This window comes from Manis javanica, chromosome X, assembly GCF_040802235.1.
Source record: "Manis javanica isolate MJ-LG chromosome X, MJ_LKY, whole genome shotgun sequence".
Lineage (NCBI taxonomy): Eukaryota > Metazoa > Chordata > Mammalia > Pholidota > Manidae > Manis > Manis javanica.
In genome coordinates this window covers 73,659,925-73,675,577 of record NC_133174.1, presented here as the reverse complement: position 1 = coordinate 73,675,577, position 15,653 = coordinate 73,659,925, and the positions used below count along the sequence as shown (strand labels likewise).

Below are 15,653 nucleotides of genomic sequence, written 5' to 3'. Positions count from 1 at the left end.
CTTCAGTTTTCTTTTGTTCTTATACTCCACATATGAGTGAAATCATTTGGTACTTGTCTTTCTCTGCCTGGCTTATTTCACTGAGCATAATACTCTCTAGCTCCATCCACGTTGTTGTGAATGGTAGGATTTGATTTTTTCCATTGTGTATATGTACCACATCTTCTTTATCCATTCATCTACTGATGGACATTTAGGTTGCTTCCATATCTTGGCTATTGTAAATAGTGCAGCGATAAACATAGGGGTGCATCTGTCTTTTTCAAATGGGAGTGTTGCATTCTTGGGGTAAATTCCTAGAAGTGGAATTCCTGGGTCAAATGGTATTTCTATTTTGAGCATTTTGAGGAACCTCCATACTGCTTTCCACAATGGTTGAGCTAATTTATATTCCCACCAGCAGTGTAGGAGGGTTCCCCTTTCTCCACAACCTCGCCAACATTTGTTGTTGTTTGTCTTTTGGATGGTAGCCATCCTTACTGGTGTGAGATGATATCTCATTGTGGTTTTAATTTCCATTTCTCTGATGACAAGCGATGTGGAGCATCTTTTCATGTGTCTGTTTGCCATCTGAATTTCTTCTTTAGAGAACTGTCTATTCAGCTCCTCTGCCCATTTTATAATTGGATTATTTGCTTTTTGTTTGTTGAGGTGCATGAGCTCTTTATATATTTTGGATGTCAACCCTTTATTGGATCTGTCATTTTCGAATATATTCTCCCATACTGTAGGATACCTTTTTGTTCTATTGATGGTGTCCTTTGCTGTACAGAAACTTTTCAGCATGATATACTCCCATTTGTTCATTTTTGCGTTTGTTTCCCTTGCCCGGGGAGATATGTTCAAGAAGAGGTCACTCATGTTTATGTCTAAGTGGTTTTTGCCTATGTCTTTTTCCACGAGTTTAATGGTTTCATGACTTACATTCAGGTCTTTGATCCATTTGGAGTTTACTTTTGTGTATGGAGTTAGACAGTGATCCAGTTTCATTCTCTTACATGTAGCTGTCCAGTTTTGCCAGCACCATCTGTTGAAGAGACTGTCATTTCCCCATTGTATGTCCCCTTTATCGAATATTAGTTGACCATATATGTTTGGGGTAATGTTTGGAGTCTCTAATCTGTTCCATTGGTCTGTGGCTCTGTTCTTGTACCATTACTTAATTGTCTTGATTACTGTGGCTTTGTAGTAGAGCTTGAAGTTCGGGAGTGAGATCCCCACCACTTTATTCTTCCTTCTCAGGATAGCTTTAGGTATTCAGGGTCTTTGGTGTTTCCATGTGAATTTTTGAACTATTTATTCCAGTTCATTGAAGAAAGCTGTTGGTAATTTGATAGGGACTGCATTGAATCTGTATATTGCTTTGAGCAGGATGGCCATTTTGACGATATTAATTCTTCCTAGCCAAGAGCATGGGATGAGTTTCCATTTGTTAGTGACCTCTTTAATTTCTCTTAAGAGTGTCTTATAGTTTTCAGGGTATAGGTCTTTCACTTTCTTGGTTAGGTTAATTCGTAGGTATTGTTTTTGATGTGAATGGAATTGTCTTCCTGATTTCTCTTTCTATTAGTTTATTGTTAGTGTATAGGAAAGCCACGGATTTCTGTGTGTTAATTTTGAATCCTACAACTTTGCTGAATTCCGATATTAGCTCTAGTAGTTTCGGTGTGGAGTCTTTAGGTTTTTTTATGTACAATATCATGTCATCTGCAAATAGTGACAGTTTAACTTCTTCTTTACCAATCTGGATTCCTTGTATTTCTTTGTTTTGTCTAATTGCTGTGGCTAGGACCTCCAGTACTATTTTGAATAACAGTGGGGAATGTGGGCATCCCTGTCTTGTTCTTGATCGCAGAGGAAAAGCTTTCAGCTTCTCGCTGTTCAGTATGATGTTGGCTGTGGGCTCATCATATATGGCCTTTATTATGTTGAGGTACTTGCCATCTATACCCATTCTGTTGAGAGTTTTTATCATGAACGATGTTGAATTTTATCGAATGCTTTTTCAGCATCTATGGAGATGATCATGTGGTTTTTGTCTTTCTTTTTGTTGATGTGGTGGATGATGTTGATGAGTTTTCGAATGTTGTACCATCCTTGCATCCCTGGGATGAATCCCACTTGGTCATGGTGTATGATCCTTTTGATGTATTTTTGAATTCGGTTTGCTAATATTTTGTTGAGTATTTTTGCATCTACGTTCATCAGGGATATTGGTCTGTAGTTTTCTTTTTTGGTGGGGTCTTTGCCTGGTTTTGGTATTAGGGTGATGTTGGCTTCATAGAATGAGTTGGGGAGTATTCCCTCCTCTTCTATTTTTTGGAAAACTTTAAGGAGAATGGGGAGTACGTCTTCTCTGTATGTCTGATAAAATTCCGAGGTGAATCCATCTGGCCCGGGGGTTTTGTTCTTTGGTAGTTTTTTGATTACCACTTCAATTTCGTTGCTGGTAATTCATCTGTTTAGATTTTGTGTTTCTTTCTGGGTCAGTCTTGGAAGGTTGTATTTGTCTAGGAAGTTGTCCATTTTTCCTAGGTTTCCCAGCTTGTTAGCATATAGGTTTTCATAGTACTCTCTAATAATTCTTTGTATTTCTGTGGGGTCCGTCGTGATTTTTCCTTTCTCGTTTCTGATTCTGTTGATTTGTGTTGACTCTCTTTTCCTCTTAATAAGTCTGGCTAGAGATTTATCTATTTTGTTTATTTTCTCGAAGAACCAGCTCGTGGTTTCATTGATTTTTGCTATTGTTTTATTCTTCTCAATTTTATTTATTTCTTCTCTGATCTTTATTATGTCCCTCCTTCTGCTGACCTTAGGCCTCTTTTGTTCTTCTTTTTCCAATTTCGATCATTGTGACATTAGACCATTCATTTGGGATTGTTCTTCCTTCTTTAAATATGCCTGGATTGCTATATACTTTCCTCTTAAGACTGCTTTTGCTGTATCTCATAGTAGTTGGGGCTTTGTGTTGTTGTTGTCGTTTTTTTCCATATATTGCTGGATCTCCATTTTGATTTGGTCATTGATCCATTGATTATTTAGGAGCGTGTTGTTAAGCCTCCATGTGTTTGTGAGCCTTTTTGCTTTCTTTGTACAGTTTATTTCTAGTTTTATGCCTTTGTGGTCTGAAAAGTTGGTTGGTAGGATTTCAATCTTTTGGAATTTACGGAGGCTCTTTTTGTGGCCTAGTATGTGGTCTATTCTGGAGAATGTTCCATGTGCACTTAAGAAGAATGTGTATCCTGTTGCTTTTGGATGTAGAGTTCTGTAGATGTCTATTAGGTCCATCTGTTCTAGTGTGTAGTTCAGTGCCTCTGTGTCCTTAGTTATTTTCTGTCTGGTGGATCTGTCCTTTGGAGTGAGTGGTATGTTAAAGTCTCCCAAAATGAATGCATTGCATTCTATCTCCTCATTTAATTCTGTTAGTATTTGTTTCAGATATATTGGTGCTCCTGTATTGGGTGCATATATGTTTATAATGGTTATATCCTCTTGTTGGACTGAGCCCTTTATAATTATGTAATGTCCCTCTTTATCTCTTGTTACTTTCTTTGTTCTGAAGTCTATTTTGTCTAATACTAGTATTGCAATACCTGCTTTTTTCTCTCTGTTGTTTGCATGAAATATCTTCTTCCATCCCTTGACTTTTAGTCTCTATGTCTTTGGGTTAGAGGTGAGTCTCTTGTAAGCAGCATATAGATGTGTCTTGCTTTTTAATCCATTCTATTACTCTGTGTCTTTTGATTGGTGCATTCAGTCCATTTACATTTAGGGTGATTATTGAAAGGTATGTACTTATTGCCATTGCAGGCTTTAAGTTTGTGGTTACCAAAGGTTCAAGGTTAACTTCTTTACTATTTTACTGTCTAACTTAACTTGCTTGTTGAGCTATTATAAACACGGTCTGATGATTCTTTATTTCTCTCCCTTCTTATTCCTCCTCCTCCCTTCTTCATATGTTGGGTGTTTTGTTCTGTGCTCTTTTTAGGAGTGCTCCCATCTAGAGCAGTCCCTGTAGGATACCCTGTAGAGGTGGTTTGTGGGAGGCAAATTCCCTCAACTTTTGCTTGTCTGGGAATTGTTTAATCCCTCCTTCATATTTAAATGATAATTGTGCTTTATACAGTAGTCTTGCTTCGAGGCCCTTCTGTTTCATTGCCTTAAGTATATCATGCCATTCTCTTCTGGCCTGTAGGGTTTCTGTTGAGAAGTCTGATGATAGCCTGATGGGTTTTCCTTTGTAAGTGACCTTTTTTTTCTCTCCTGCTTCCTGTAATACTTTGTCCTTGTCTTTGATCTTTGCCATTTTAATTATTATGTGTCTTGTTGTTGCCCTCCTTGGATCCCTTGTCATGGGAGTTCTGTGTAACTGTGTGGTCTGAGAGGCCATTTCCTCCCCTAGTTTGGGGAAGTTTTCAGCAATTATTTCTTCAAAGACACTTTCTATCCCTTTTATGTCCTTCTCGTACCCCTATAATGCGGATATTGTTCCGTTTCGATTGGTCACTCAATTCTCTTACAATTCTTTCATTCCTGGAGATCCTTTTATTTCTGCATCAGCTTCTCTGCATTCCTGTTCTCTGTTTTCTAGTCCATTAATGGTCTCTTGCATCTCGTCCATTCTGTTTTGAAGTCCTTCCAGAGCTTGTTTTATTTCTGTATTCTCCCTCCTTAGTTCTTGCATATTTCTCTGCAAGTCCATCAGCATGGTTATGACTTTTGTTTTGAATTCTTTTTCAGGAATACTGGTTAAATCTATCTCCCCGGTTACTTTTCAGGGGAAGATGTAGCAGATGTCGAAGCTGTCTGGGTTAGTCTTGTCTGGATCAAATTTTTTTTGCCTTTTCATGTTGATAGGTGCAGTGGTGAGCTATTGGCTTTCTGTAGCTGGGAGAGCTAAGGCTTTTCACTTGCTCCTGGCCTCTTTAGTGGGACAACTCCGACCCCTAGTGGCTTGTGTTGGGTAATTGTGTGTAGACTGGGACTCTGTATATTGCCCGGCCGGTATGGAGGAAGCTCCCTTGCTGTGGGCCTGGCCAGCCTCAGGCAGCTGCTCTGCTATGGCAGGGCCCCAAAGTGGTAATGGACCGGGGGCTGTTTGGCTGTTTACCTCTGTGAGGGGTCTCAGAGCTGTTGCCAATGGGGTTAGTGCACCTGGAGTTCCCTGGAATTTCTAGCTGCTAGACTGTGACCCAGTATGTTTCCGTCCAGCTGTGGCGTCCCTGTCTCTTTAAGACTTTCAAAAGGCACTCCCTTTTCTTTGTCACAGGGGCGCCAGCTTTGGGACCGCTCACAGGTCTTGCTGTCCTGTTTCCCTAGTTTCCAGCACTCCACGCATGCACTGTTTCTGTGCTCTCCTGCGGATGTCTAGGGCTGGGTATTTAGCAGACCAGGGCTCCCTCTCCCTCCCCACTCGGATTCCTCTTCTCCCGCTGGGAGCTTGGGTGAGGGGCGCTTGCGTCCCGCTGGGCCAGGACTTGTATCTTACCCCTTTCACTAGGCTCTGTGTTCTCGCAGGTGTGGATGTAGTCTGGCTGTTGTCCTGTGTCTTCTGGTCTCTCTTTTAGGATTAGTAGTATTTGTTGTATTTTCAAAAATATATATGTTTTTGGGAGGAGATTCCCACTCTCCTACTCACGCTGCCATCTTGGCTCTGCCCCATTCCTTGTGTTATCTTTTACTTTGTTCTTCTAAGGCTGTATTTTTCCTGTAACTGAACATTATATGTAAATATTTGATGGATTCAGTTTAATATTTTTAGCTAGAATGTATCTTTGGTGATATAGATGCCACTTTGTATCATACTAGAGGACACGTTATCTCTGGTTGATCCACTATGAGTGTTACTACGACTGACCACGGATTAGCATAGTGGCAGTCTGAAGACTCCATTGTTTTGATATATTTTTTCCCCTTGTATTGAAAATAATCTGTATATTCCTTATTTGACACTATACAAATAATTGTTTTAACATTATTAAATAAATCTTCTATTTATATTTTCATTAGAACTTATAAAATATGTTTTCTAGTTCTTTGATTCCTTCCATACTTAATAGTTGCCGCTGAATTCCAGTTTATTTATTCACAAAAGGAAATATACATTTCTAGCATTAATAATGTGTACCTACCTGTTAGTGTACCCACTTAAGAGAATCAAGTCATTTGGGAAACTGAATTGATTGTAAGGTTGCTTGGTGGTGATGGAGAAAGGAATAGAGATGTCCTGAAGCAGTATAATACTTAAGAGCAGAGACTCTGGAGCCAGACTGGCTAGGTTCCAGTATTAGCTTTACCATTTACTGGGTATATGATTTTGGACAAGTTACTTAATCACTCTGTTTCAGCTTCCCCATCTTCTACTGCCTTATATATACATTTGGACAATGACTGGAACGTAAAATAAAAATGAAAAAAGTATTGTTAGGGGTTGGGTTTTGGGTGATTAAAACATTTTATTTAGCATTGTATCATATTTACAAACATATGAGAGGAAATGAAAAAAAAATAACTGTCATGCTACTTTTTAGGTGTTTTTAATATACATTTTAAAGTGCAAACACACTGACAAATGATTTATGAACCTTTTACTTTGATTTTGGTTTGTCCTTGGTAAAGTTTTAAGAAATTCTTAATGCAGTAAAATGTAATTTTCATTAGATAAAATTTTATCCCTCAATTGTTTTATTTTGGTAAACTCAATAATCACTGTTCAGCTTTTTAATAAGCAGGATAAAATAATAATCCTCAATGTTTTCTCAGTGTTATGTAGCTGATTTTCTCTTAAGTACATGAGATTACATTTAAAACTTAATTTGAAGTTTTTTTACTTTAAGGAATGTTGTATAGTTAAAAAGAAGAAATTCATAGATCCTTCCAAATTTTATGAAGTTGATAAGTTTTCTACTTTTTAAAAAATGGATTTAATGATATCATTTCATATAAGGAAGGAAGGTTATCTGTTGTGTGATTTTATAACATTTTCTTGAAATGAGCACACAGTTTCAATCCTCATCTTTTTTAGTCTCATAGCTTTATAAGTAATACAATAAAGATCATTTTTCTTCAGTGACACATAAGTAAAATATGTTCTGAACAAAGAAATTTTTTTTGCTGTAAGTTAAATATTGTTATTAAGTTTGAAGAGAGCTAGACTGAGATAGTCTTTGGTGTGAAAAGATCATTTTGGTCACTTAAATGATACAACAGGTACATTAGTGTTAAGAAAATTAAGTAAAAAATTAATTATAGTATAATCTTATTTTATTTTCTTGCATGGAATAGGTGTTTGGCAAATATTTAAATCACTTAATAAAACTTCTATTAAGAGAATTTGAGTTGATAGAGTTTTCTCAGTGTAGACAGAATAGTAAATCTCTGCTTTCCAATAGATTATTTTATTTGGTGGGTCCAGTATTTCATTAGGTCTCTAAAATTTGGTATTAAACTTTTTTTTTTTAAACTCTTCATTATGGAAAATCTCAAACATAAAAAAGAATGAAATAACTCCCCATGTAACAATCTCTCAGTTTCAGCAGTTACCAATTTATGGCCTATCTCATTTTCTCTGTACCTTCCCCTTCACTTCATTTCACCATCTAACCCTGTGTTATTTTAAAACAAATCCTGGACATCATTCCATCTGTAGATATTTCAACATAAATCTAAAAGGTAAGGGCTCTCCTTTTTTAAACGTAAGTATAGACCTTCATGCCCTTGTTTGCGTCTTCAGTTTTTCCCAAGGCTTTTTTTCCATTGTGTTTTTGCCATAGAGCTCCTTCTAGTTGGGTTTTCATATCTGAAACGATTTTTTCTTTAATTTCTTATTGAATCATTCCCCCTTTTTCAAATGTTCCTAGTATCGAATCACTACACTTTTGTGTGTTTCTAATTCTGATTTATGTTGCTCTTTTAGAGCTGCTATCATTTTCTTAATTTCTTTTAGCTTATATTACCATAGTTAGGTTACAGTTTTCATCTAATTTGCAAGCATGTATTTCTGGCATGCTTTCATTGTTGGGATGTTATTTCATTCCTTATTCTCTGTGTTTTACTGTACATTGAGTGGGATTCAACCAAGATCCTTTTGCATTGCTCATTTTTAACTGAAACAAGTTTTCCATGTGTTTTTAATAGGGAATGTGGATCAGGATAGCTTTTCTAACTAGATATCTCCTGTGTTTTCACAAAGTAATAAAAAAATATAGTCTGTGATCTAAGATCTTCTGGCTTTGTTACCTTCCCCCAGGTTTGTATGGACTGTCTCTTTCTTTTGCCCCTATTTTCTGTGTTCTGATGAATTTGCATTAGATTCCCAATAGTTAATGCTCAGTGCAGAGACTTATCCAGAAGGAGAGTTTGGCTTGTTAGTTCCCTAAGGTCATAGGGCCCAACTCCACCTGCCACTACCGTGGCACTCCCAGAGGTTCATTTGCATGAACTCATCCACAGGTTGGAGCCTGTTAAGTCCCCTTCCAGTTTCTGTTACTTTTCTCAGAATGACCTGCCAAGCTTCCAGTGAATGCCTGATAGCAATTTGGGGGTTCTCTGGCTCTTGGGGCTATCACAGATTTCTTTGTCTTCCTTTCATTTCCTCTTGCACACTTTCTGATACCATGTGGGTCTTCTACCTATTGGTGGTTTGTAATGACCTGCTTGTATTTTGGAGTTCATCATATTTTATCACCTCGCTTTGTTGTAGATGTTGTCCCTGGGTGCCTCATTTTGATAATCCTGATTGCACTGTCTGTTTACTTTGCTGTTAATGCCATCTTCCCAGAATCCTGTTTTTATTTTGAAATTCAAGTCATTTGCCTAGTAACAGAGGCCAACTTGTTTATCTACCATTAGCATTCACCTTTGAGAACTTGTAACAAACCTTATAGGTCACTTATTTTAGCCCTTCATTTTATCTATAAGGATATATGTAAGGAAGTTGAATTCCAGAGAGATTACATGACTTTCTGGCTACTTATAACCTGAGAACAAGAGTCCGTGTTTTTCCTGACTTAGTTTACTACCCTGAGTGTTGAAACAGTGTTCTTCTTATTAGACAAACCTAAAAGTTCGTATTCTATTGAATTTTTAAAAATTTACACACATTTTGAAGGTTAATATTTTACATATTTTTCTAAAGTCCTAAAATTCATATATGTTAATAATAGTGTGTTCTCCCATGTGGAAGATATCTGTAGGTATTAACTACATTTACTAATATGTTCGGTATTTTGTGTGGGTCAAAGTGAATTAAAATAATCATCTGTTTAAAAACAGTATTTTTATCTGTACATCTTGGAAGTTCCTAGGCTACTTGACTGGCAACTTTTTCTTTTTAAAATAACCAGTCAGAAGTAAGTATATGACACAAACTTTTATTTTAGAATTTAATAGGAATGGACAAAACTACTTGAACCTGGGTTGAAATTCAATTTCTGCCTCATTTTGTGATGTCGTTTTTTTGAGTGGCTGTGACATGAGTTAAGTGTGTAGTTTTACCTTTGCATTGCTCAGTCTAGTCAGTTCTGTACCCAATATTGTTTATGCTTTGTTTATGATGGTGCAGAAGGTCTGCACATAGGGTTGTGTAAGTAGTAAAGGATGAGGCTCTGCAAAAGCTTGTTGCACTCACAAGTTTTTCCTTGCCAGTAATTCTGTTTTTTTTTTTTCCTAAGAGAAGTTATTCTTTATAAAAAAACAGTCACACTACATTTTCTAGTTCTATGTAATTTTCTTTCCATTCTGGTCTTCACTAGTTATAAATAACATATGAAATGACTTTAAAGGTAGAAAGCAGGAATCCATTTTGAAATGTTCTATAAAAGAAAGAGTGATTTATGATTTCATATGATTCTGGCTGAAAGCACTCCTGCTTTGCCAGGTCATCAAAGTTCTGTCAGAAGAATCTATTATTTATTTGTTCGATGTCTGGGAGTGGTGTACGTACTTTATTTTATGTTTATCTTATGTAAGTGCAGTGTTAGGAATAAATCAATTCCAGATACTAATACAATTTTAAAAATAGATCATAGAGAACTAACCTAAATTTTATAGTTGTAAATGATGATGTTCAACATTTGGATTAAAAGGGGATTTTGAAAAATAAATGAATAATGATTTCATTCCTATAAAATGTTTTAGATAATATTTTTGAAAATACTAATTTCATGCCTTTTTGGTTCTGATTTTAGTCTACGTCCTTCATTTGGTAATGAAACATCTCTATTTTATCTAGACAGCTTTTGGGAAATTGCAGATAACTGTGACTACACATGTTTGTTATGTGAACATATAACATTACATAAGCTTCCAATATATTTTTTTTCTAGCTATCAACATTATAACTATATCAACTGAGAAGAGCATGGTATAAGCCTCAATGTCCCCCATTACAAACTGTTAAGAAATGCTAACATAATACCTAATATTTCCCTGTGTTTGATAAAAATACCTTGGAGTACAAGTTGTTGATCTTGCATCATAATTATAATTTTTCCCATAGTCCTTTGGCAGAGTTCTTTGATATACACTCACTAATGAATTTAATAATCATATATAGTAATGTGAAATTTTTAAATGATATTAAATGTTTGATGCACTTCTATAGTGTACTTATAGAAAAAGCTATTGAACCTCTTTTGGAAAAATAATATTAAGTTATAAGATCTTTGATAACTTAAGTAAATAGTAAACAAGTGATAGTTTCTCTTTCTTTCAAATGACTGATCTTACTGAAGGGGTAGGAAGAGAAGGGAAGAGAGCCAATATTTATTGAATGTTGGTGACATGTCAGGAGGCACTGTGTAAGGTGTTTTACATCATTTTGTACCTATTCCTCCCTGTACCCCATGAGATGTTTTGTTAACCCTTTATTGCAGTTGAAAATATTGTACTTGTATATTTGTACTCATGTATTGCAGTGTGTTTCCATTATAACGCTGTGTGATTTGACCCTGATCTAGGTTATCTGTTTTTAACTCACGTCTGTCTGGCTTTTCCTTGTGAGAGTCTGTGTGATTCATTGGACGCCTATACGTGTTCCATATAAATGCCTCACAAGGGTATTGTGTTTTAATTTGAGTAATAGTTCAGACGTAGTTCACTTTTTTGGTGCCAAGTGTTAAAAAAAGTTTTATTTTGAAATTCATCAAGAGTTTAAATGCTATTAAAATTGAGCTTATAAATATGAGTTTAAACAAAACAAGCAGTAATTTTACATTTTTGCTAAATTATTATCATTAAGAACCAAAAGTTTAAGTATGTTAACATTTCCTAAATAAGAATTTCTTAAAAATCTGAAACTTAAAGCTTCACATTTGTACAAATTCATTTTTTATGCAGTGACTGGAGTTGTTTTTCTGAAACAGTGATTTGATTATACTGTTCTGGCTAAAATCCTTTCAAGACTCCCCTTTGCTATAGGTTCAAGCTCAGACTCCAAAGTTTGGCTCCAGCCACTCTTTTGTTCTCTTCCTTCACCCTTTGGCAGGAATACTCTCCCTACTACTTTACTTTTTCATTCACTTTTTCCTCCTATACTCTTCAGTTGGGTTATTACAGATCCTAAAAGACCCATCTAGTGTCCCCTGCCCTTTGGATCTTTCCATGAGTCCTCTCTGCAGAGAGACTGCTTCTTTTCACTGTGTTCCTGTAACAGTTTTGATTGCATTTATTATTTTAATTCCTTTAAATTCTTGTTCTTTAGACTCTGAGGTTTTTTAGGCTATGAATTGTCTTAATCTTTCTTCTCATCATCTGTCACAGTCTGCTCTGGTCCTTCCTCCTTCCCTTTCCCCATTTTCTCTTTGTTTCTTTCCCTTCAACAAATATTTATATTGAGTATCTACTACATGCCTCCTCTGTTCAAGGAATTCAGTGTTTACTGAATATGTGGGAAGAAATGTGAAATCCTGACCAGGAAGACATTATAATCTAACTGTACTATAAGTCTGTTATTTTAATCATTGTCAGCACACAGATAATAGACTTTTGTCATCTAACGGAGGAACACCATGTCAGTTTCACAAACTTGCAGGGTTTTTGGATAGAAATATTAAGGGAAAACACAAATAATAGTTATTTTGGTTTTATGTAATTGGGACTCAAATCATGGTCAGTTATTGAAATCCATCCTTGGCTTTGCTTTGTCAGCAGAGACATGATTTCTGACAGTGGTGATCATGGTTTGGAAATAACCACATACATATTTGTCTGTCCAAAGTAACAGCTAATTTGGGCCAAGTAGAAGAGAGATTTTTTTATTGTTTGCTGTTGGAGTTGGAATCTGGTAAAAATAGGTGTACGTTTGCAGTAGCATTTAGATGAAAATGTAATGCTTCTAAAAGATCTTTCTGAAGAAGAATAAAAGTAGATACATAGTGTTTATACAGCAGGTACCCTTTGCTAACAACTGAACAGTCCTATGAGGTAGCTGGTGGTGTTCCCATTGATAGAGGAAGAAAGAAAGGCTTAGACAAGTCAAGTGACTTGTCTGAGATCACACCTCTAGTTAAGCAGCAGAACTAAGATTCAAGCCTAGGTCTGCTGGATTGAGACCATACCCATTCCATTATGTTGCTGCCTTGCCCTTAACTCCTCATTCTCAGATTCATGTCCAAGTTGGAGAGAATGAATTTACTATGGTAATTTGAATTTGAGATAATGAATTACTGAATTACTTGATCTTTGGCAAATTATTTAACCTTTCTAATCCCATTTTCTCATGTAGATAATACTGCTTCTCACCCAGGATTATAATGAGGAATAAATGAGATGATGTATATGAAAATATATTGTGAACTTTAAAGCCTTATACTAATGTTTGGTGGTAACCTTGTTAATGCTGTCATTATAACATGCTCTAACATACTACTTGTGTTTCCTGAGCATTTCTCTGCTGTTGTCCTTTTTAAACTGCTTAGCAGCTTTTAAAGTGCCATAGTGACTGCATTTCATTAATAAGAAAAGTTACTTCTTTGGGTATAAAAAGTTCAGATAGTCTTAAGATAAAAAATATTAGAACAATACAGTTTTAACTGTTTGAAGAACCAAGTATTCTTAACTGAAACTTTCTTTCTCCTATTTCCTTGTATGCCAAAAATTCTCACTTTGTTTTCTCTTTGAATTGTTTCCAAAGTTAAGTTGAAACTTTATGATGGCTTATTTTCAATAATTGATATTTAGTGGCTAAATTCAATACATTTGGTCAGAACTTTTTTGAGCCAAACGTTATATACCCACAAAGTATTATTCATCACTGGAAAACTCTAGTTCTTCTGTGAAGGCAGCTGGAGCTTGTGTTTAATGTGGTCTTTAAGTAGAGATTGACTATGTAAATTGCTTCCATATGCATATTGCTTTCTATGTAAAGAAGATAACTGTTCCTTTTTCTTGAAATCCTCGATGCTTAGTGTGTAGTTTAAACTGTTGCCAGAAGAATGGTGCTGTTTCTTTTCTACTAGGTAAAAATCCTAGAGGATCAGGGTGTTTCATTGTAAGTGAAAGAGTCAGTAGCAGGACTATAAAGTTGCATTAAACTTTGAAAACATGCTTTGTTCATTTCACTGATAAGATTTAATAGCCTCTATTGAAATGGTAGATATTATGATAAAAAGTTATGGAAAAGTCTTGAACTTACAACATAGGGTATTAACTAGCTGGTGTAGCTGAACACCTGAATTTTTTAAAATTATAAAATCATTCTCTCTGGTAATTTTTACTTTCTGTTGGTGCTGATAGTAGTAATATATATATATTTCCTTTTATGGTAACCAACTTTATGGTGTGGCTTAACTTGAATCCAAAACAGTAATGTTCATTTCAAATTGCTGTATTAACCAGAAAGTAAAACAGTACATCTTGTAAATGGCCAGCCTCTTTTTAAACTAGCTAACCTATTGCTTAAATTGGAAAATGTATGCCTTTCCCATTGAGAGGCACTGTGGCTTTGGAGTTAGATTTGGGTTCAGATTTCAACTCTTAAAACTTCTGTAAAAAAAAAGGGCAATAAGTTAATGTATTTGTACCCCAGTTTCTTCTTTATCTGTAAAATGTTTATGCAGATACTTTTCTCTCATTACAGTTGGGAGAATGAAATAAGTTACCGTGTGAACATAGTTCCTAAATTTCAAAGTGCTGTATGAACAATATTTTGACAATTGCTTATTTATGGTAATTTTCAGATAAAAAGAATTTAAGTACTTGATTTTTTAATAGTTTCCATCTAATAAATTTTCAGTATTAGTATTATATGTTTAAGAAATATCCAACAGTATTATAAAAATATAAACTTTATGATTTTGAATACAAAGATGAGCTTGTTAAATTCTAATGTACAGCAATGGAATGAATTGAACATTTTGTGTAATATATATATATGAATATATGTATTTCTACATTCAAAATGATATAGGTGTGTATTTTTATAGGTTTGCCTGAATCCATCTTTGCAGCTGCATGTTCAAGAAGTGGCCAGAGGGTTCTGCATGTTGATTCGTAAGTTTATCAATGGTAGCATTTGATACTTCTAAATGTCTCTACACAAAATTAAAATTTAAATATACACATGTTTATGTACATATATATGTCATTGATACACGTTTTAAGTTAGAATGATTGGAATTGCTTAATTTCCACGAAAAATATGTGAAATATATGACATATAAATTTAAATTTTAAACTGTGAAAAAATGAGCCATTTCCTTTGAGAATAAACTATATACCATAGTTTTGTTTTTCACATGAGTAATTTTGTTTTTTCAATGATATATAATTTTCCAAGAGGCTTGGAATATTCAGACCTACCTTTTTCCATATATATGTGTGTGGGTGTGTACAACCTGTGTATGCTATTATATTTTAGGCTTCCTATTTTTTTTATTGAAACATAATTGACATTATATTAGTTTCAGATGCACAAATAATGATTGGACATGTGTATACATTGTGAAATGGTGTTAAAGTTCCCTGCTATGATTGTATTGTTGTCAGTTTCCCCCAATAGGTTTGTTAATATTTGCTTCATGTATTTTGGTGCTCCCTCGTTGGGTGCATATATATTTATAAATGTTGCATCTTCCTGCTGGAATGACCCTTTTATCATTATGTAGTGTCCCTCTTTGTCTTTTATTGCAGTCTTTGTTTTAAAGTCTGTTTTGTCTGATGTGAGTATAGCTACACCAGCTTTCTTTTCATTTTTATTTGCATGATATATATTTCTCCATGCCTTCACTTTTTTAGTCTGTATGTGTCCTTCCTTCTGATGTTAGTCTCTTGAAGGCAGCATTTATATGGATCTTATTTTTTATCTATTCAGCTACTTTATGTCTTGATTGAAGAATTTAGTCCATTTACATATAAAGTAATTGTTGATTGGTTTGTATTATCATTTTTAAAACTGTTTTCTGTTTTTTGTAGTTTCTCTGTTCCTTTCTTCTTTCACTTTTTCCCCTTTTGGTTTGATGACTTTCTTAAGTGTTATGCTTAGAGTACTCATATTTTGTGTATTTATCATAGATTTTTGCTTGTGGTTACCATGGGGTTTACATATAATGACTTATATATGTGTACATGTATCAGTTTATTTTAAGTTGATATAACAAGTTAAGCATTCTAAAATTCTGCATTTTTACTCCCTACCCCTAGGTTTTTTGTTTTTG

The 15,653-nt window shown here is 35.0% G+C and overlaps 1 protein-coding gene across 3 annotated transcripts in view; it reads left to right on the top strand.

The window, feature by feature from the left end:
- Window positions 1-15,653, top strand: part of CHM (CHM Rab escort protein) — a 215,684-nt gene that overhangs the window by 13,495 nt on the left and 186,536 nt on the right. For all 3 annotated transcript variants that reach the window (XM_037004815.2, XM_037004812.2, XM_037004811.2), the window contains exon 2: window positions 14,424-14,490. In XM_037004815.2, the coding sequence (XP_036860710.1) occupies window positions 14,424-14,490 (67 nt within the window). The remainder of the gene's footprint in view (window positions 1-14,423; window positions 14,491-15,653) is intronic.